This window comes from Cynocephalus volans, chromosome 3, assembly GCF_027409185.1.
Source record: "Cynocephalus volans isolate mCynVol1 chromosome 3, mCynVol1.pri, whole genome shotgun sequence".
NCBI lineage: Eukaryota > Metazoa > Chordata > Mammalia > Dermoptera > Cynocephalidae > Cynocephalus > Cynocephalus volans.
The window spans coordinates 40,997,597-41,019,450 of NC_084462.1; the positions used below are offsets into that span (position 1 = coordinate 40,997,597).

Consider the following 21,854-nt stretch of genomic DNA (forward strand, 5'->3'; position numbering starts at 1 on the left):
AATTAAAAAAATAAAATAAAAAGAAAAAATAAAAAGAAAAAAAAAAATAAAAAGAAAAAAAAGAAAAAGAAAAAAAAAAATGGGGCTGTTACCTAATCGATCTGTGAGAAATAAATGAGATGACATAGAAAATTTAAATGCTATGCAATGATAGGTGTTCTTATGAAACATACAATGCCATTTTGCCTACATTGCAAAGAACAATAAAATGGCTTATTCTGTAAAAAAAAAAAAAAAAAAGTATTCTGAGTGATTTTCCCAAAGCAAAAGAATCTGCTCCAGAGGTGAATTAATGTTTCCACTACTAACACATCTTAAGTGTCTTTCCATTTAAGGAAAAAAAATGAACTTGACTTCATTTCACACCCTACTATAGGGTCAGGAACTGAGTGTTATGGGAACAAAGAGAAAGGCCCCTCTCCAGACTAGGAGCAGGTGGGAATGAGGACAGAGAAGCCAACCAGGGCAGGGGATGACTGAAGGTTGAGTAGGAGCTGAAAAAAAAAAAAAAAAAAAAAAAAAAAGAAATGAAAAAGGTGACATTACAACTGATTCATCTGAAATACAAGGAATCATTCGAGACTACTATAAACAAATATACGCCAACAAGTTTGAAAATCTGGAGGAAATGGATAAATTTCTGGACACACACAAGCTCCCAAAACTGAGCCATGAAGATATAGAAAATCTGAACAGACCAATAACAATAAAGGAGATTGAAGCTGTTATCAGAAAGCTCCCAACAAAGAAAAGCCCAGGACCAGATGGATTCACAGCAGAATTTTACCAAACATTCAAAGAGGAATTGACACCAATTCTTTACAAACTATTCCAAAAGATTGAAATGGACGCAAGTCTTCCGAACTCTTTCTATGAAGCAAACATCATCCTGATACCAAAACCAGGTAAAGATATAACCAAAAAAGAAAACTACAGGCCGATATCCTTGATGAATATAGATGCAAAAATCCTCAATGAAATACTAGCAAACAGAATACAGCAACATATACATAAAATTATTCACCACGATCAAGTGGGATTCATCCCAGGGATGCAAGGTTGGTTCACCATATGCAAATCAATAAATGTGATACACCATATTAATAAAATCATATACAAGGACCATATGATCATCTCTATAGATGCTGAAAAAGCATTTGATAAAATTCAACACTCATTCATGACAAAGACCCTCTATAAGTTAGGTATAGACGGAAAGTATCTCAACATAATTAAAGCCATATATGATAAACCCACCGCCAATATCATCCTGAATGGGGAAAAGTTGAAAGCTTTTCCTTTAAGAACAGGAACTAGGCAAGGATGCCCACTCTCACCACTCCTATTCAACATAGTGTTGGAAGTACTAGCCAGAGCAGTCAGAGAAGAGAAGGAAATAAAGATGAAGTCCAACTGTCCCTGTTTGCAGATGACATGATCCTATATATCGAACAGCCTAAAGCCTCTACAAAAAAACTCTTGGAGGTGATAAATGATTTCAGTACAGTAGCAGGATACAAAATCAACACACAAAAATCAGTAGCATTTTTATTCTCCAATAATGAACATGCAGAAAGAGAAATCAAGAAAGCCTGCCCATTTACAATAGCCACCAAAAAAATAAAATACTTAGGAATTGAGTTAACCAAGGATGTGAAAAATCTCTATAATGAGAACTACAAACCACTGCTGAGAGAAATTAGAGAGGATACAAGAAGATGGAAAAATATCCCATTGTCTTGGATTGGAAGAATCAACATAGTGAAAATGTCCATACTACCCAAAGTGATATATAAATTCAATGCAATCCCCATCAAAATTCCAATGACATTTTTCTCAGAAATGGAAAGAAGTATCCAGACAATTATATGGAATAACAAAAGACCATGCATAGCCAAAGCAATGCTGAGCAAAAAAAATAAAGCTGGAGGCATAACACTACCTGACTTTAAACTATACTACAAAGCTATAATAACCAAAACAGTATGGTACTGGCATAAAAACAAACACATTGATCAATGGAATAGAATAGAGAATCCAGAAATCAACCCACACACCTACAGCTATCTGATCTTTGACAAAGACACCAAGCCTATTCACTGGGGAAGAGACTGCCTCTTTAGCAAATGGTGCTGGGAGAACTGGACATCCATATCCAGGAGAATGAAACTAGACCCATACCTTTCACCATACACTAAAGTCAACTCAAAATGGATTAAAGAATTAAATATAAACCCTGAAACAATAAAACTTCTTAAAGAAAACATAGGAGAGACACTTCAGGAAATAGGACTGGACAGAGACCTCATGAATACGACCCCAAAAGCACGGGCAACCAAAGGAAAAATAAACAAATGGGATTATATCAAACTAAAGAGCTTCTGCACAGCAAAAGAAACAATTAACAGAGTGAAAAGACAACCAACAGAGTGGGAGAAAATATTTGCAAAATATACATCTGACAAAGGATTAATATCCAGAATATACAAGGAACTCAAACAACTTTACAAGAAAAAAACAAGCAACCCAATTAAAAAATGGGCAAAAGAGCTAAGCAGGCATTTCTCGGAGGAAGATATACAAATGGCCAACAGACATATGAAAACATGCTCAACATCACTCAGCATCCGGGAAATGCAAATCAAAACTACACTGAGATACCATCTCACCCCGGTTAGGATGGCTAAAATCCAAAAGACTCTGAAAGATAAATGCTGGCGAGGTTGCGGAGAAAAAGGAACTCTCATACATTGTTGGTGGGACTGCAAAATGGTGCAGCCTCTATGGAAAATGGTATGGAGGTTCCTCAAACAATTGCAGATAGATCTACCATATGACTCAGCTATCCCACTGCTGGGAATATACCCAGAGGAATGGAAATCATCAAGTCGAAGGTATACCTGTTCCCCAGTGTTCATCGCAGCACTCTTTACAATAGCCAAGAGTTGGAACCAGCCCAAATGTCCATCATCAGATGAGTGGACACCGAAAATGTGGTATATCTACACAATGGAATACTACTCAGCTATAAAAAAGAATGAAATACTGCCATTTGCAACAACATGGATGGACCTTGAGAGAATTATATTAAGTGAAACTAGTCAGGCACAGAAAGAGAAATACCACATGTTCTCACTTATTGGTGGGAGCTAAAAATAAATAAATAAATTCACACACACAAAAAAAAAACGGGGGGAGAGAAGACATAACAACTACAATTACTTGAAGTTGATATGACAAGCAAACAGAAAGGACATTGTTGGGAGGGAGGGGATAGAGGGAGGAGGGAGGGAGGTTTCGGTAATGGGCCACAATAATCAACCACATTGTATATCGACAAAATAAAATTAAGAAAAAAAAATCTGAGGATAATTCTATTATGTGTGAAATTTTTTAATGTACTGAAATAAGAAAATTTTGTAAAGTTACCATGCAAATTAATTTTTCTTTCAGCACCTTATTTTGATAAAAGATCAGCTATCAAAACAACACAATGAAGGAGATAGCATTATCAGTAAACTGAAACAAGATCTAGATGATGAAAAAAAGATAGTTCATCAACTCGAGGATGATAAAATGAACCTTACTAAAGAGTTAGACATGCAAAAAGAAGAGTTAATTCAAAGTGAACTGGTCCTGAATGACTTGCATTTAATCAAAGAGGCACTTGAGGATAAAGTAGAAGATTTAGTAGATCAGCTAAGTAAATCACAAAAAAATAATTCAAACATCCAGAAGGAGATCCTTGAACTTAAGGAACATAGTAGACAAAATGAGGAAGAGCTTTCTAGAGTCAGGAATGAGTTAACCCAGTCTCTTAATCAAGACTCTAATAGTACTTTTAAGGATAACATACTTAAAGAAAGGGGCGCTGAAGTTAGAAACTTAAAGCAAAGTCTTTCAGAAATAGAACAGCTCAATGAAAATTTACAGAAAGTTGCTTTTGATCTGAAAATGGAAAATGAAAAGTTGGTTTTAACATGTGAAGACGTAAGACATCAGTTGGAAGAATCTGTAGCCGGGAACAGTCAGATTTCTCTGGAAAAAAACACTATTGTGGAGAATTTAAAAATGGAAAAAGGACAGCTAGAAGCAGAATTGTGTCAGGCTAAAGAGAGGCTGTTGGAAGAAGCAAGCAAGTATGAGCAAAACATTGAAGAACTATCAAATGCACATAACTCGAGCACCTCTGCCTTACAGCTGGAACGTGAGTGTTTAATTCAACTCAGTCAAGAGAAAGACTTTGAAATAGTAGAACTCAAAAAGAATATTGAGCAAATGGATACCAATCATAAAAAAACTAAGGAAATTTTGTCATCTAGTGAAGAAGAGCAGAAGCAATTGACAGAAGTTATAAAGGAAAAAGAACTTTTTATTGAAAAACTTAAAGAAAAGTGTTCAGAGCTGCAGGAGGAATTAGATAAATATTCTCAGGCCTTAATGCCAAATGAAATTTTAAGGCAGACCATTGAGGAAAAGGACAGAAGTCTTGGAGCCATGAAAGAAGAAAACAGTCATCTGCAAGAAGAACTGGAACAACTCAGGGAACAGCAGAGTCAAGCTGCACCTGTGGCTGAGCCCAAACCACTTGATAGTATTACAGAACTAGAATCAGAGGTATCTCAACTGAATATAATCAAGGGTCATCTTGGAGAGGAAATTAAACATCAACAGAAGATAATCGAAGATCAAAACCAGAGTAAAATGCAACTACTTCAATCTTTACAGGAGCAGAAGAAGGAAATGGATGAGTTTAGATACCAGCATGAGCAAATGAATGTCACACACACCCAGCTCTTTTTAGAGAAAGATGAGGAAATTAAGAATTTGCAAAAAGCAGTTGAACAAATCAAAACCCAGTTGCATGAAGAAAGACAGGACATTCAAATGGAGAATCCTGATATTTTACAAGAAACAAGAGTTCAGAGCCTTAATATAGAAAATGGAAGTGAAAAGCATGATTCATCTAAAGCTGAAACTGAAAGATTAGTGAAAGAAATAAAAGAATGAGAACTAGAGATTAAACTTCTAAATGAAAAGAATATATCTCTAACTAAACAGATCGATCAGTTGTCCAAAGATGAGGTTGGTAAAGTAACTCAGATTATCCAACAGAAAGATTTGGAGATAGAAGCTCTTCACACTAGAATTTCTTCAGCTTCCTACACCCAGGATATTATGTACCTTCAACAGCAATTGCAGGTCTATGCTAGGGAAAAAGAACAAGTATTAGCTGTTTGGGATGAGAAGACTAGGGAAAATAGCCATCTAAAAGCAGATTATCATAAAATGATGGATATAGTTGCAGCCAAAGAAGCAGCCCTCATTAAGCTGCAAGAGGAAAACAACAAATTGTCCACTGGATTTGAGCGTAGCAGCCAAGATATGTTTAGAGAAAGTGTTCAGAATTTATCACGTATCATTCGAGAAAAAGACATTGAAATAGATGCATTAAGTCAGAAATGTAAGACTTTATTAGAAGTTTTACAAACATCCAGCACTGGTAATGAGGCTGGAGTTGTTAACAGTAATCAGTTCGAGGAGCTTTTACAGGAACGGGATAAATTAAAACAGCAAGTAAAGAAAATGGAAGAGTGGAAACAGCAGGTGATGACCACCGTACAAAATATGCAACACAAAGGGCGGCGTTGGTGGTATAGTGGTGAGCATAGCTGCCTTCCAAAATATGCAACACGAGTCAGCTCAATGTGAGAAAGCACTTCTTCAACTTCAGGCAGAAGTTTTGGTTGACAGTGATAGTAATTCTAAATTACAAGCGGACTATACTGGCCTGATCCAAAGTTACAAGCAGAATGAAACCAAACTCAAAAGTTTGGGGCAGGAATTAGCAAAAGTTCAGCATAGCATGGGGCAGCTTTGCAATACTAAAGATCTTCTTTTAGGAAAACTTGATATTATTTCATCCCAGCTCTCTTCTGAAAAAGATGCAACAATTAGAACTCTCCAGGAAAGTAATCACAGATTCTCTGATTCGATTGCCATCACCTCAGAGCTAGAAGAAAAAGAACATGAACAAACTGATTCAGAAATTAAGCAGCTAAAGGAGGAACAAGATGTTTTACAGAAGTTACTTAAAGAAAAAGACCTCTTAATCAAAGCCAAACGTGATCAATTACTGTCTTCAAATGAAAGTTTCACTAACAAAGTGAATGAAAATGAACTTTTGAGGCAGGCAGTAACAAACCTGAAGGAGAGAATATTAATTTTAGAAATGGACATTTATAAACTAAAAGGGGAAAATGAAAAAATAGTAGAAACATCCAGGGGAAAGGAAGCAGAATATGAAGCATTACAGGAGACTAATATGAAGATTTCTATGATGCTGCGAGAGAAAGAGTTTGAGTGCCAATCGATGAAGCAGAAGGCTCTTGCTCTTGAGTAAATACTGGAAGAAAACGAACGGGTGTGTTCTGGTTGGAGTATTGTAGAGGGAAGTTGGGGGTGGAGGAGACTTCTTTGTTTCAGTTACTTTATTGATATCATCTTTGAAGAGGACAACGAATTTGTCCATTTAGAAATATTCAAGATACAGTCATGTGTGGCTAAACGGTGGGGATGCATTCTGAGAAGCATCATTAGGCAATTTCGTTGTTGTGCGAATGTCAGAGAGTGTATGTACACAGACCTAGGTGGTATAGCCTACTACACACCTAGGCTGTACGGTACAGCCTATTGCTTTGACAACTGTCGGATACGTGATCAGTCATTGACCAAAATGTTTTTATGGGGTACGTGACTATAGTTTGATTTGAGGCATCTGGAAGTTTCTCCCTCAAATTATTACATATTTCCAAGTATTTTTAGTAGTAGGTTAATTTTTTACAGCCTGCTAAGTAGGAAAAAAGAGTATAGTAGCAATTAATCCCCTTAGGAAATAGAAATTTGTTACAAGAGAAATTTTAAAGTCACTTAAACACCTTTTAGGCTTATTTCAGTAGCTGCTAGTAGTGGTTAACATCTTAGGGATTCTTATATGTAAAGGAAAGCCCTGTGAGATACTACGTCTTTGAACATTATCTACAGTAAGAAATACACTTTACATTGTGGCATAGCAGCACGTGCTCATGTGTGTGTAAAACTGAAAAGTTTCAAGAACCAGAAATTACCCTTACTACATTTGATACTCTATTTAAAAAATCCCAAAAAAAACAGTGCTGGATAAACCATTGAATTCATTTTTATGAACCAATTAGTCATAACCTGGAATTTGAAAGGTGTTAGCCAAGAGTAGTAGTTTTCACAGACTTAAACTCAGTAAATACTGTAATCCCAGCTCTGTCACACATGTGACTTTGGGTATGTTTTGACCTTATTGGTTTGTTTATTTAACCATCATATGGAGGGTCATAACAGTTATATGGAAAGTGTCCATAGCTTTTCATATAATTAAATTTTTACATGCATTTCATTTTAATAACAATTGTTGAAGATCTTCTGTTACATCATTCTGTGATAGGTGCTGTGTAGGGCTTGTTTGGTAATGCCTTTCTACTCTGATTTCTATACTTTTAGTAGTAGAAATTTGGAAAAGAGTTGATAGGCAGAACAGTGGAATATTCAGCAAGTACTTCTTGAGCATTTACATGTTGCCAGGCACAAGATAAACTTCTTTTGTCAATTAAGTTCTCTCTTAGAGTCTTGGATTAAAGTTGTGAAAACTTACTTCATTTCTTCTTCTTGGCCATATATCTGATTAAATAGGTACACTCATGGTCAATGTCGGGGTGTTCTCATCCTTCAGAGATAACGTTTTAGCCTTAGTGGTACTGGTCTATAATTGGTGTGAAAAAGACTCTTAGAGGGTACAGCTTCCTATTACTCACTAACCAAAATTAGGTACAGTGTCTTATGGTTGTCAGACTACAACAGAAGGAATATAGAACAAGTCTTCTGTTGTAATTTTTTTTTTTTTTTTGCAGTTTTGCGTCCTGTACAATTTAGTTCTATTTCATTGACATTTACACATCTAAAGTGTGCAGACTTTATTTGGGCTCTCCTATCTTTTAGGAAGCTTCCCTAAGTATTACTAAAGTATTGTATTACTTGAGGGTAATTCATATAAACTAATTAATTTAGTCCAATATTGTATGCCAGGGGTGTTCCAAAAGTCCATGGAAAGGTTAATATTTTCTTTTAATTCTGTTTTGTCACAAAATTTTTCAAGTACGCTCATATAATTTGAGTACCTTTAATAGTACATTTTGAATATAATGAATTACATATTTTGGGGGGAGAAGGGCATGTTCCCATCACTAGATCTTCAAGTCTATTTAATTTCTCAAGCATTTGCTCTTTCTCTGTAATATGAAAAAGAAAACTAACTGAAAAACTAACTATTTGGAAAATATTGGCCATCCCATTTAGGAGGGGATGTTGAAGTAAAAGGAACAGATGGTTTTATCTTTTGGTTTCAATGATTTATCTTGAGGGAAACATTATATATTCTTAAAGAATAGAAAATTTTTCATAAGAACTTAAAATAATACTAAACTATAAGTAGATTCATTTGAGGTGCATATTTAAAACAGAGAAAAGACTTGGCTGTCAATAGCCTGACTCTTTTCCGTGTTTGTTAGAATTCCAGGTATCATTTGAAATTCATGACTGTACTTTTGCAATGAAGGGTTATCTTTTTTCTGCTCTCGTTAATTTATTGTACTTATATGGAATAAATTTTCATTATTGTGTAGCAAGATATCATTCCAAAGTTGATTTCATTAAGTTGTTGGCAAAATATTCTTTTAAAATAGACTGTACATATGAAATGATTTCCTTTTTATCTTTTTCTAGCTGCTGACACTTATTTTCTTGAACAACAGTTGTGGGTGCCTGATGAATGGACATCCTTGTGTGCGTACGCACCTGTGTGCATGCACACATACACTCTACACACATACATTTTATTCATGATTTGGAGGCTCATGAACACTTTGTTGTATGGGCAAATTTGAAGAGATTTTTGTCTTTTGAGTTCCTTTTGAAACATTTCTAGTAAACATTTTTTTAATAATAGATTTATAGAAAAGTTGCAAAGATAGTGGAGAGAGTTCTATACCTCACACCCGGTTTTATTTATTGTGGACATCTTACTTTACTATAATCCATTTGTCACAGCTAATGAACCAATATTGAGACATTACTACTAACATTTAGACTTTATTCAAATTCCTTATTTTTACCAATTGTCCTTTTCCTGTTCCAGGAGGCCATCCAGGATACCACATTATGTTTAGAGGTCATGTCTCCTCAGGCTTCTATAGACTGTGACAGTTTCTCAGACTTTCCTTGTTTTTGATGACCTTGACATAGTTAACTACATTTTAAAATTAATTATTTAATGAAGAAAATGTCTTTTTTAAAGTGTATTTTTCTTTAAAGCTAAAGTTATTTCTTTCTAAAGGGCAAGACTGGGGAGTTAAATCAGCTTCTAAATGCAGTTAAGTCAATGCAGGAGAAGACAGTTACATTTCAACAGGAGAGAGACCAAGTCACATTGTCCCTGAATGAGAAACAAATGGAAAACAGTACCCTACAGAATGAGGTGTACTTTCACTTTAAAGAAACAGTGAATCAAATATTAAGTTTAATAACTATTAAGTAAGAAAACTGGAAAGTTTTCAATTAAAATGAATTTATTTCCTAGGTGATTTTTCTTAGTCTTTCTCTGATATGCTGTAGTAGGACTTTTATCTCCCAGAGTGCTTTATATTTTAGGTTTCAAAAATGAAAACCATGGCATATCTTGGATATAAGAAAAAATTTTTATGCATAAAATATGAAAAAAATGAGATACACCGAAAAAGTGGTCTGTCACAAAGAACCCAGTACTTTTGTATAGTTCCATTTTCCAGGGAATGAGATCGTACAAAGTAAAGCTTCTAGATGAATATTCAAGATGATTTCAGGAGAATTTTTCCTAGAATAAATATATCTTGCAGTATGAGCAATTGGTATACAATTAATACATTTCAACAATGGGAAAAAGATTTGATATCATAGTGGCTTGTAGCAGGGGGTAAAGGAACATTTTGTAGAAGAAAAATAAAGAAATGTTGTCTACCTAGGTTCAACATTTATGTACCAAAGAATTACGGTTAAACCAGGAGCTAGAGAGATTGCATAATCATCTTTTAGAATCAGAAGATTCTTATACCTGTGAGGCTTTGGCTGCTGAAGATAGAGAGGCTAAACTAAAAAAGAAAGTCACAGAATTGGAGGAAAAGCTAGTTTCATCCACCAATGCAATGGAAAATGCAAGGTAACTTTTTCATTTTTTTTCATTAACTTTAACTGAAAACTTCTTGAGTGTCAGACTCAGTAAGCATTTTTCATGTTAGCTCATTATCACAAAATTCATTACTTCCTTTTTGCAGATAAAGATACCGGGTAAAGAGATATAGTAACCTGCCCAAAGTCGGGCACACAGAATTTATGTGTGAGTTTCGCACTCAAGTCTGAGACTCTGAATCTGGCTTTCAAACTCTTAATCTTAACCATCATCCTAGGCAATTGCCTCTTATCATTTTAGGGATATAGTCTGTAATTCTGGCTGATTTAATTAGCTCTGTTCAGCTCCCAAAGAACTCATTTAATTTATGTGGGTTTATTTTTCATCAAGCGGTCTAAGGTAGAACTAGGTGTAGATATTAGAGTAAAGGAAGTAGCAAGGTGAAGGACCTAGGTCAGTATGAAGAATTAGCTCTTGGTTTATTAGGACTTTTAATTGGCCAGGTCCCTGCTTGGTCCCTGCTTATCTTTTTTAAAATTTTATTTTTCTCAATAAAATGTTGTAAAATGTTTTTTCTTTTCTTTTTTTTTTATTACAAAAACGTTATATTTTCCACTTCAGGAGAATCATTCAAACCAAAAGAACATAAAGCAGAGTCTCACCCCCCCAGTGATAATCTTTTTTTGTACCCTTTTATGCTTTTATATTTGTTTATATATATATTACTTATCTTTTTAAAAGCAAAATTGAGATCATACTATCCATACAGGTTTTGTAACCTGTTTCTATCACTTAATCATATGAGAATCAGTACACATTCATGCATATGTTTCTGCAATATTAGTTTATGATTAGCCATTACTTGGATTTGTCATAATTTCTTTAACCCAGCCATTTATTATTGCATGTTTCAAGTGTTTCAGCTTTTCAAAATTACTAAGAGTGCTGTTGTGATATCCCAAGACATGTATGTTTTGTGTTGATGACAGATTATTTCCTTAGTGTAAATTTTGAGAAATCTAACTTCTGGGTCAAGGGGCATTTTAAAACTTTTGCGATTGTACTGCAAAATCATTTTCCAGAAAAGATGTGTCCATTTATATTTCCATTTGTGGTATGTACATCTTTTTATTTATCTTTTTACTACGTATGGTGCTGATGGAGATATAAGAAGATAGTAGACACTGTCTGTCCGCAAAGATCATAGGCCAGTGAGACTATTTCTGAGGGTGAACCCCTTCTCCTCCCTTTGCATGGAGTGTTATTGTACCTTCAGATTCTCAAGGGAAACTCATTTAAAATGGGAATTAAAATGAGTGATCATTTTTGTAGATGTTTCACTCAGGCAGACATGCCAGAATATCCTCAGATTATGTCCTTATATATTGTAATCCTTCCTTGCAATTTTCAGGCCCTTATTTTCTCAAATTAAAATATTTTTTAGTGTCTGCCCCTTTTATTTACACTTTGTAATAGTTTCCAGAATAACCTTCCTTAAGTAGAGCTGTGATCTTGTTCCTCTTTTTTTAAAAACCAGTTTTGACTCCCATGATTTGGTTCCATGCTACCTACTACCGTAGCCTTATTTCACGCTATCATCTGTATGCAGCTGAACTGTAGTACTCAGTTTTCTCAGACCTACTATCTTCCTATTTCTTTTTCTTATACTTTTTCTTTTCACATCCTTTCTTCTGCCTGAAGAATGGACCTATCCCTGACAGTTTTTCTGTGAATCCACCTGTTCTTCAAATTCCATTTTCTTCATGAAGGGTACTTTATTTAGCACCCCCCTCCTCATGTGCAGAACAAACACTGGTGTGATGTTTTTCCTTTGAACTTGTATAACACTTTGAGTCTTTGCTAGATTACATATATTTTACTTTAGGGTACAGGTAATTGTTGACCTGTCTTACACTATCTCCCACCCAATGAAATGTAAGGTCACTGGGGAGTAGGAATGATGCCATTCATTTTGTACCCTTCCCATAGCATATATTACAGATAGTTTAATAGATTTTCAGTAAATATTTGTTGTATGAGTACCTCAGTCTACAAACCCTAACTTTACAATAGTGTGACCTGGTATTTCTTAACTTTGAATGCCGTCATAACTCATTTCATCCTTAAAATCACCCTTTGAGTGATTAGCTAACCAGCAAAGCTGAATAAATTCCAGGGACATTGAGAGCAGAGGTCTTCTTACTATCAATTTACCGCTCTTTCCACAAGAGGGTGCTATTGGGTAAAGTCTCTTCAAAGTGAGATGATCTTGAATAAAAATTTAACTAGATATTAAAAACTCAGAAAGATTATTTCAGTATTTTGGATATAATCATTATACATTAAGGAAGTACACCAATGACATAAGCCTAGATAGGTGCTATATAAATCTCCTAGGGATCCCTGGATTATTATTTTGGGAAAGGACTAGGTATTATTGTATTTAATGTAGGTAGAAAGAAAGATGATAGTAAAAGATAATTAACTAATAATCAGAGGAATTAGTTCATCAGTTGGATAGCCTTTGGAAATTGTGAGTTCACCATGATTGCAAGTGTCAAAAGCAAGGGGATGTCATAGAATCTCTTCTTTGTTAGGTTAGAAGCTGGATAAAATGACTTTGAAGGTCCCTTACAACTTAAAATTCTGAGATAAATTACATCTTAGAGATTTAACCTGGAGACATGAAAATTGAAGACTACTTATAAATTTTTCTTTTGCTGACATTTCTTGTTTAGCCTAATTCTTAGTCTTTAAAAGGATAGTCATTTGTTCAAAGTCACTTTTACAGGAAGGATCACTGAGTTAATAAAAATAGGGAGAACAGAGGAACTATTCAAGTTTCTTTGAAATCTAACTTGAATTTAATGCAATAAAATGTCAGAAAGGTCCAATTCATAGAGACAAAGTAAAATGGTGGTTGCCAGAGGAAGGGGGAGTTATTTAATGAGTATCAGGGCTGGCTGGTTAGCTCAGCTGGTTAGAGCGCAGCCTTGTAACACCAAGATCAAGGGTTCAGATCCCTCTACCAGTCAGCCGCCAAAAAAAAAAAAAAAAAAAGTATGGAGTTTCAGTTTGGGGAGATGAAAAAAAGTTCTGGAGATGGGTGTTGGTGGTGGTTGCACAACAGTGTGATTGTACTTAGTGCCACTGAGCAGGACATGTAAAAATGGTTACAATGGTAAATTTTAATGTGTATGTTACCACAATAACAAAATGTGGGGAAGATGTTTCATCTTGTTAAAGTACCTAAATACTTTGAAATCTATCCTGAATTTAGTGCAGTAAGACTTAGGGAAGGTGATTCTTCTGGTTAAAGTAATAGAAGCAGTTTGATTTTTATTCTTTCTGTTTGAAGCCATCAAGCCCGTGTGCAGGTACAGTCATTACAGGAGCAATTGAATGTGGTCTCCAAGCAAAGGGATGAAACTGCACTGCAGCTTTCAGTCTCCCAGGAACAAGTAAAGCAGTATACTCTATCACTAGCCAACCTGCAGATGGTCCTAGAGCACTTTCAGCAAGGTAAGTTGTATGGTCAGTTTTTCAGTGAAGAAAAATTATAGTTGTTGGTAATTTTCCCCTATTGGAGTGCCGTTTTAGATTAAACATGGGGAAATCTTCAAAAGGTTACCCACTTGTAGCGGCAAAAGGTAAGTAGCCATCATCAACTATTTGGACTCCTTTACAACTAAGACTAGAGAACATTAACTATATTCAGTAGTTATTAAAAATTTGATTTAGTATTATATTACCAGTTAAGGTGAGAGTTGAAGTATAAAGGCAGAATGTGGTAGGATGACCAAGTGATAAAGGGAGAATACAAAGGAAGAGAGAGATACACAAGTGGAAAGGTGATTAGGTTTTAAGATATTGGTTGGAGGTCGAACCCACTGCAGAGTGTTAATCATTAGTACTTACCGTCCTTTGATTTATTTATTAACTTGTTGTTAACTATTCATCTATACTTTGAGGTGACTATATCTTCTAGTCCAAATGGGAAGTACTTTTCTGGAGACACAGTAACAGTGACCAGAGCCATTTTATGCTGAGAACCAAATAATGTCTTTTCACATTCTCTCATCCTCAGATTTATGGTAATGCTTTAGTTTCACCCATCCTTTTGTTTTTTCGTACATTCAGTAACTATTGACAGTGAATTAACTCCTAGGTGGGGGGTCATTAGGGGATATGAGGATAAGGAAGTAACTTTAAATTTGTACCTGCGTGTCCCTTCAGGGTTATGCCTGTGGTTGAAATCGTGAATTTTGAATATAAGGTTTCTAGATTTCTGTAATGTAATATAATTACAAGAGCAGGCGTGTATACAAACTAGTATGGTACTGAGGCCAGAGAGAAAAAAATTGCCAAAGGGGAAATACTTGAGTAGAGTTATGAAAGGAGAGAAGAATCTGCAGGATAAACAACATGGAAAAGGGTTTATGTAGAGCAAACAGTGATCTCATTACTTATCACTAAGGCATATATAATTTTCTCATTGAGACATTTGAACTAGTTTTGTTGAATTATTAAAATTTCAAGTGGTTTAAAATTCTAGTTTTATCACACAATTGCAAAATACTAACGTAACTTTCTTGGTCTTCAGAGGCAAAAGCTATGTATTCTGCTGAACTAGAAAAGCAAAAACAGCTTATGGCTGAGTGGAAGGAAAAGGCAGAAAATCTGGAAGGAAAAGTGGTGTCATTACAGGTAGGTCAAAATAGTTTTCTCTTGTAAATTTTATTCTTCATGAAATAATTACTTTGTAGAATCTTTGTCTTGGAACTAATCTTCAAAGCTATTCATTTAGTAAATGATGTTCAAGTGGCTACTCTGTATCTGATCCTCTGCTGGGGCATAACAGTAAACTATATATTCAGGATTTCCCTCGGGTCACTGACTTATAGTATAGAGTAGACACACACAGCAAATGTGAGAAGATAGGATATTTTACTTTTTTAGCACACATGGGTATTTTAGAGATCTCTAGGGGGAAAAAACCAAATTAATCTATGATTTTAACTTTACAATTTTCTCTTTTTAACAAAATATACTGGGTACTATATTTCACACGGATTAAAATAATGTGTATGATCCCATTAGATCTTTTTCTTTCATAGGTCATCCTTTAAAGTATTTTTTATTTATTATTCTATATTTCATACAAACAAAAATCATGAGGTATAAATAAAATGAATCACTAAGAAACAATACAACACCAAAGTGACTTGCTTTTAGATTTAGGAGATACTTTTCTAAGTCATAAGTAGATTTTAGCAAAAGCTAGTGAAAAATAATGAAGTTCACTTACCTGGCATTAGTGGTGAATATGCTATACAGGAACATTAATGTCCCAAGTAAGAGTAGATATATTTCCTACAAAGTTTTAAGACTTTTATTACATATTAAGTGGCTGCAAAAAAAAATTAGGTAATATGTATAAAATATAGCAGCAATACAGCAAATAGACACATGCTCACCACCCCATGTAAGAAATAGAATGTCATCCTTTGAAGTCCTTATGCACCCCTCCACATCTCATCTCCTTCCTACCACTTTGTTGATAACTACTATTCTAATATTTTGTGTTTAAAACCCCCTTGTTTTTCTTTATGGTTTTATCACGTAGGTTTTCATCTCCAAATGATGTTGTTTGGTTTTGCATATTTTTGAAGTCTTTATAAATGAAAGTTGATCTGTATGTAAATCAAATAATTCTTCTGAGACTTGCTTCTTCAGCTATGTTACTGTGTGTAGATGGTTCATTATTTTTACTGCATGAATATATAATTTATTTACCCATTTTACTAATAAAGGACATTTCAGATGTCTTCTATGCAAACAATGTGGTTATGTACTTCTTTGTTTATATCTCTTGGTGAACACATAGAAGAGTTTCTTTCAGGTGTGTATCTTGATTGAAATTGCTGAGTTACCAGACCTATAAGAGTACTTCAAAAAGTTCATGGAAAAATAGAATTAAAAGATAATATGAATCTTTTCCATAAGCTTTTTGAAGTACCCTCATATATGGGCAGCCTCAGCTTTATTAGATGATGGCAAATTGTTTTTTAAAGCAATTGTGGTAATTTACTTCTACCAGCAATGTGTAAGAGTTCTTATTCTACATCCTTGCAAACATTTGGTGTTATCTGACATCATGTTTTTGCCAGTCTGATGGGTTGGAAGATGTCTTTGTTTTGTGCTGCTATAACAGAATACCACAAACTGGGTAATTTATAATGAACAGGAATTTATTGGCTCACAATTCTGGAGGCTGAGAAGTCCAAGCTTGAGGGGCCAGTATCTCACGAAGGCCTTCCTGCCACCTCATCCCATGGTGGGAGGGCAAAGAGAGGCAAGAGAAAGAGCAAGAGGTAGCCAAACTCATATTTATAAGGAATCTACTCCCATGGAAAGGAACCTGCTTCCACAATAATGGCATTAATTCATTCATGATGGCAGTGCCCTCATGAACCAAATATCTCCCATTAGGCCCCACCTCCCAACACCACTGTATTTAGGTATCAAGTTTCCAACACATGAACTTTGAGGGGACACATTCAAACAATAGCAGAAGTACTATCTTCTAGTGGTTTGAATTTGCATTTCCCTGATTACTAATGAGATCAAGCAACTTTTAATATTTTTATTGATCATTTATGCTTGCTTTCTTGTCAGTTCATTAATACATTTAAGAAGATATGTTTTATCCAACACTTAGTTATTTCCAGTGAGTCCAGAGTATCTAATCTGTCAAACTGCTAGGATGGAAGTTCAGATCTTCTTTTATAACTAGGGTTTTGTTTTTTTTTTTTCTTTTTAATTTAAAATGTGATATGCATTTAGAAAAAGAAGTAAATAAATCAGAAGTAACTAAGAGAGAACTAATAAAGATAAAAGCTGAAATTATTGAAATAGAAAACAAACAAATGGTAGAAAGAAAAATGAAGTATAAATGCTGATTTTTGAAAAAGTCTTAGGGAAAAAATCTTAGTGTAGTTTTAAGCTTTAATAATTTTGTAAGTATAAATGCTACAGGGTTAAAAAAGTAATTTGGAAGTTTATTTAAATTTCATTCACATTAAGTTTAGTTTTGTGGATTTTGAATAATAAATTTTTTATTTAGAATTTTTTGTTTCAGTCACCTTGTGTATTGGCAGGGTTCAGTCCCTAGAAGCAGAACTGGTAGGATGTGTTTGTGTGTGTGACATATGCATATACAGACAAATTTGTATATAAGATATGTATGATTACACACATACACAATTTATTATAAAGAATTGGCTACATGATTGTGGGGGCTGGCAAAGCAAGTGTGAAATTTGTAGGCTGGCAGTGCAGATGGGAAGACTACATCAAAGGTGGACTGGAACTCACAGGCATGGGCCAAAGCTATTGTCCATAGGCAGTGAAGAAAGGAAAATCACAAGCAGGATGGAACTCCTTAGGCACAGGTGGAAGCTGCTGTCCACAGAAGGAATTTTTCTCTTTTGGGGGGAAGCCTAATTCCTGCTTTTAAGGACTTTGAAGTGGTTTAATCAGGCCAACCCAGATTATTCAGTATAATGTGCCTTCCTTCAATTCAGCTGATTAAGGGCTTTGGTTGCATTTTCAAAATGTCTTCACAGCAACATCTAGATTATGTTTGAATAACTGGGGACTGTAGCCTGTTCAGGATGACACATCAAAAAAGCTGTCACAATGATTGAAGATGACAAAACTTGACCTGAAACTTACATGGATGAATACTGGAAAACAAGCAAGAAAGTGATGAGAAAGAACAACAGTGAGGAGGGACTGGCCTGTTAGATACTAAAATAGAGCCATAAGTCAATGCAATATTGACTAGATTAGTGGAACAGAAGCAGAGTTCAAAAATAGACCGCAGAATATACTTGAGAATTTAAAACTAAACCCTAAACTAAACTAATTTTAATTTAATGAGAAATAGGATAGATTGTCTAATAAATGAGGTTAGCACAACTGGCTGTCCATATGAAAGGAAATAAAATCGAGTCCCATCTCACACCAGATACAAAAATAAATTCCACTTGTATTAGAATGAGGATTCTCAACTGGGAATGGTACTGGATACCTGGGGATATTTTTGGTTGTTACAGTGATTAGATGGCTCTCCCGGTATTTAGCGGGCCAGGAATGTCGAAAGCACTCCCATTGAGAAACAGTCTGTTAAAGATTTAAATATAAAAACCAAAATATCTTGCAATAAAACCTAGAAGACTACATGTACAGTCTAGGGGCAAGGAGGATCCTAACCAAGACCAAAACTCAAGAAGCTGTAAAAGCAAAGCAGGACATGCTTGACTATGTACAACTTAAAAATTTACATGGTAAAAGACATCATAGAGTCATTAGACAAATGGCATACATGGTAAATGGTATTTGTGTAGCAAAGATGACAAAGGGTTTACATCTACCATACAAGGTGCTCTTCCAAATTAACAAGAAAGAGGCAGCTCATTAGAAACATGAGCTATGTATGCAAAGAGGTTTGCACAGAAGAGCAGACCCAACTATCCTGTAAATGTGAAAAAAAATGCTCAAATTCAGTAATAGGGAAATAAAATTTAAAGTAATAAAATCACAGTGAAATATCACTATTAGACTCGCAAAAATTAAAAAGAGCAAGAGCATTTGTTGCTATATTTCTTGACTTTTTGTGTCCATTCTTTGAAGTTTTATTTCTTATTGTCATCTTTTTAATTTCTGTCCTCATGTTGTCTTTTAATAGCATTCTCTCTTTTTATTTAGTTCCTCTGAAAGAGGCAATGTTTTATTGTGAAAGAGTGTGGGGTCTACCTTTGGTACTTAGTAGTTGCATAAAGTTGCCCAAGGTCACAGAGGTGCAATTTCATCAGCTAAAATGTAAAGGGTTGACTCTAAGATGTCTCTCAGCTCTATAGTTTGTGAAACTGTTTTTGCATACTGCTTTTTAATAACTTTTTTCCTTCAGGAACATTTGGATGAAACAAATGCAGTGTTGGATTCAGCGTCAAGACTTACAGAACAGTTAGACCTAAAGGAAGAACAAATTGAAGAACTTAAAAAACAGAGTAGGTTTTTTCTTTTCCTTCCCCCACCCTACAATACCAATCAGATGTGGTCTTCCACCATGCACTGGCACAGTTGAGTGAGACCAGCTTTCTATCTCCCATGACTGGTTAGCTTCAACTTAAGTAGGATCCTGCTGAAACCAGAGTCATTACGTTGGCCCTAGCTGTGCAGTTAGTTTTCCTGGATGTTGAGACAATGCTGTTGTGTTGGTTGTCACCCTGTTGACCACTAAGAAGCGGGTTTATTTTATTTCCTCTTTTTTTATTGGATCATAATTGATTATACATATTTGGGGGGTGCAGTGTTGACACATGTTTATCAAATCAATATTACTAGTATATATATTGTTACAAAGTGTACTTATTTTTTATGCCCCTTGTCCAATCTCTCCCTATCCCCCTCTCCCTCCACTCTCCCACCACTTATAACCCTAGATTTCTTCTCTTCCTCTAAAAGGGTAATGGTTACTCTGTTGATTTGCTGCCTAGATGATCTGTCTAATGCTGACAAGTGTCTTCAGTTCCCCCAATATAGAGCAGATGCTTCTTCTGTCACTCTGGAATGGGATTTGTGGAGAGAGACATCCTCTTTTTTTTGGTCTCTGCTGGTGACTCTCCTTGTGTCAATGCACTCCAGTGGCTGGTGGACCACCTGCATGGTGGTTGTAACGTCTAGCCACTTTCATGGGAACTGTGGTTACTGTGGTAGCTGTGGTGGGCCACCCAAATGGAGGAGATGTTTTTGGCATGCTCCTTGGCACTGGTGGTGTGCCTGGTTGTGCGAGGGGGGTTCTGGTCTCTGGCTCCATGCCTCGGGCCCCCCAGTGGGCCCCGAGGTGCTGGCAGTGTACCTGGTTGTGAGGAGGGGTCCGGTCCCCAGCTTCAAGCCTCGGGCCCCTGGGTGGGCCCTGTGGCACTGGCAGTGTGCCTGGTTGTGGGTGGGTGGGGTCTCCATACCTTGGGCCCCTGGGCAGGCCAAGGGGGTTAATTTGACTGATTGACTTTTTATGGTTCTGACTTCTCCCTGATCAATTCATATGCATGCTACCCTAAAGCTGTCTGATATGTTAGGGCAATATTTTCAAGTAAAAGAGTAACTTTTTATGGAATAAATGTCTGAGTATAACTAGATTTTTATGACTGTAGTTAGTGCTTTACACGCAGCCATTCATCATGGTTTTTTTTCTTTCTTGGTGGCTGGCTGGTACAGGGATCTAAACCCTTTACCTTGATGTTATAACACTGTGCTCTGACCAACTGAGCTAAGTGGTTAGCCCTTATTTTTTGAGGCTTGTAAGGTAGCTGATAATCCCTGTCAATTCCCTAAGGTGAGTCCTGTGGTTAGGATTATCAATTGGGCCTCAGATAATCAGGTGGTTGAAAGTGCTTTGATGAATCTAATAGCTGACAAAGATGGTATTTCCTCATTTAATCTCTGATTTTGGTGTAACCAGGAAGTTGGAGCTATTCTAGGGTTGCATTTAGTAGGTAATGATTCAAGGTTATCAGAAGGGTGATAGTGGAGCCTAGAAATGCATCAGTTTTAAGTGTCTAGGTTAGACACAGCAGTAACAAGGCATGTAATTAGGGAATTACATACCACCTAACATAAAATAGAAAGAAGAAATAGGCAAAAATAGGAGATGGTACAGCAGAGATGCTGTCAAACAACAGAAACATTGGCTTAGACACTAAGGAGGCAGGCAGGCAAGAACCACTGAAGCATGGATACTAAAGGACAAGCCAAAGTAAGTTGGCCTAAGTCCAATAGGAGACAGTAGATGGGAGATTTTTAGGAACACAAAAAATGGTAAGATAGATGTGAGATAGTTAAATTTTCTGTTAAAGAATTGATTACTTTATTGGGGTAAACCATGTGAATTAATGCGTACTCTGGCTTCTAGATGATTTCTATATCAGAGAGCCTATTTCCCTGTTCCAAAGAAGAGATGGAAATAATTGAATATTCCCAATTAGAAGTGCATATATTCAAAGTTCATAGAAAAGATCTCATAAATCTCATTATATGTTCATCCAGACTGTTTTAATCAGTTAATACTCACATATTTTAAAACAGATGAGCTCCAACAAGCAATGCTGGATAATGTACAAAAGAAATTGGTGAACTTAGTAGACAGTGCAGAAGGAAAAGTGGACAGGTATGCTTTTGTCTTTTAACTTTTGTATATTTTATGGAGATTGCTTTTATGGTAAAAACAACTTCTACTTGTAGATGTTTATATGTTTTTTAAGAGCCTTTTATTTTTCTTGTATAGTGAGGTGATATAGGTAATTTTAATGAAGGGTCAGTAGAATAAGTTATATTCTTTTATTTTTTAAAGTCAATTTTTTTCAACTGGTAGAACCACATGGAAGAGTTAAAACATCACCCCAATATGAAGACTTGGAAAATAAAAAGTTTATTTTTACTGTTTTTTTTGTTCCCCACTGTTCTTAAATAAATGTCTGTTGTTTAAATGTATTAGCTCTGGGCCGGCCTGTGGCTCACTTGGGAGAGTGCGGTGCTGACA

At 35.5% G+C, this 21,854-nt stretch overlaps 1 protein-coding gene across 1 annotated transcript in view; it reads left to right on the forward strand.

Moving 5' to 3' along the window:
• Positions 1-21,854, forward strand: part of LOC134372531 (thyroid receptor-interacting protein 11-like) — a 59,929-nt gene that overhangs the window by 32,980 nt on the left and 5,095 nt on the right. Inside the window, 8 exon segments of the mRNA XM_063090000.1 lie at positions 3,452-5,620; positions 5,679-6,424; positions 9,422-9,562; positions 10,086-10,279; positions 13,608-13,771; positions 14,853-14,956; positions 19,224-19,323; positions 21,401-21,482. Coding sequence (XP_062946070.1) covers positions 3,452-5,620; positions 5,679-6,424; positions 9,422-9,562; positions 10,086-10,279; positions 13,608-13,771; positions 14,853-14,956; positions 19,224-19,323; positions 21,401-21,482 — 3,700 coding nt within the window.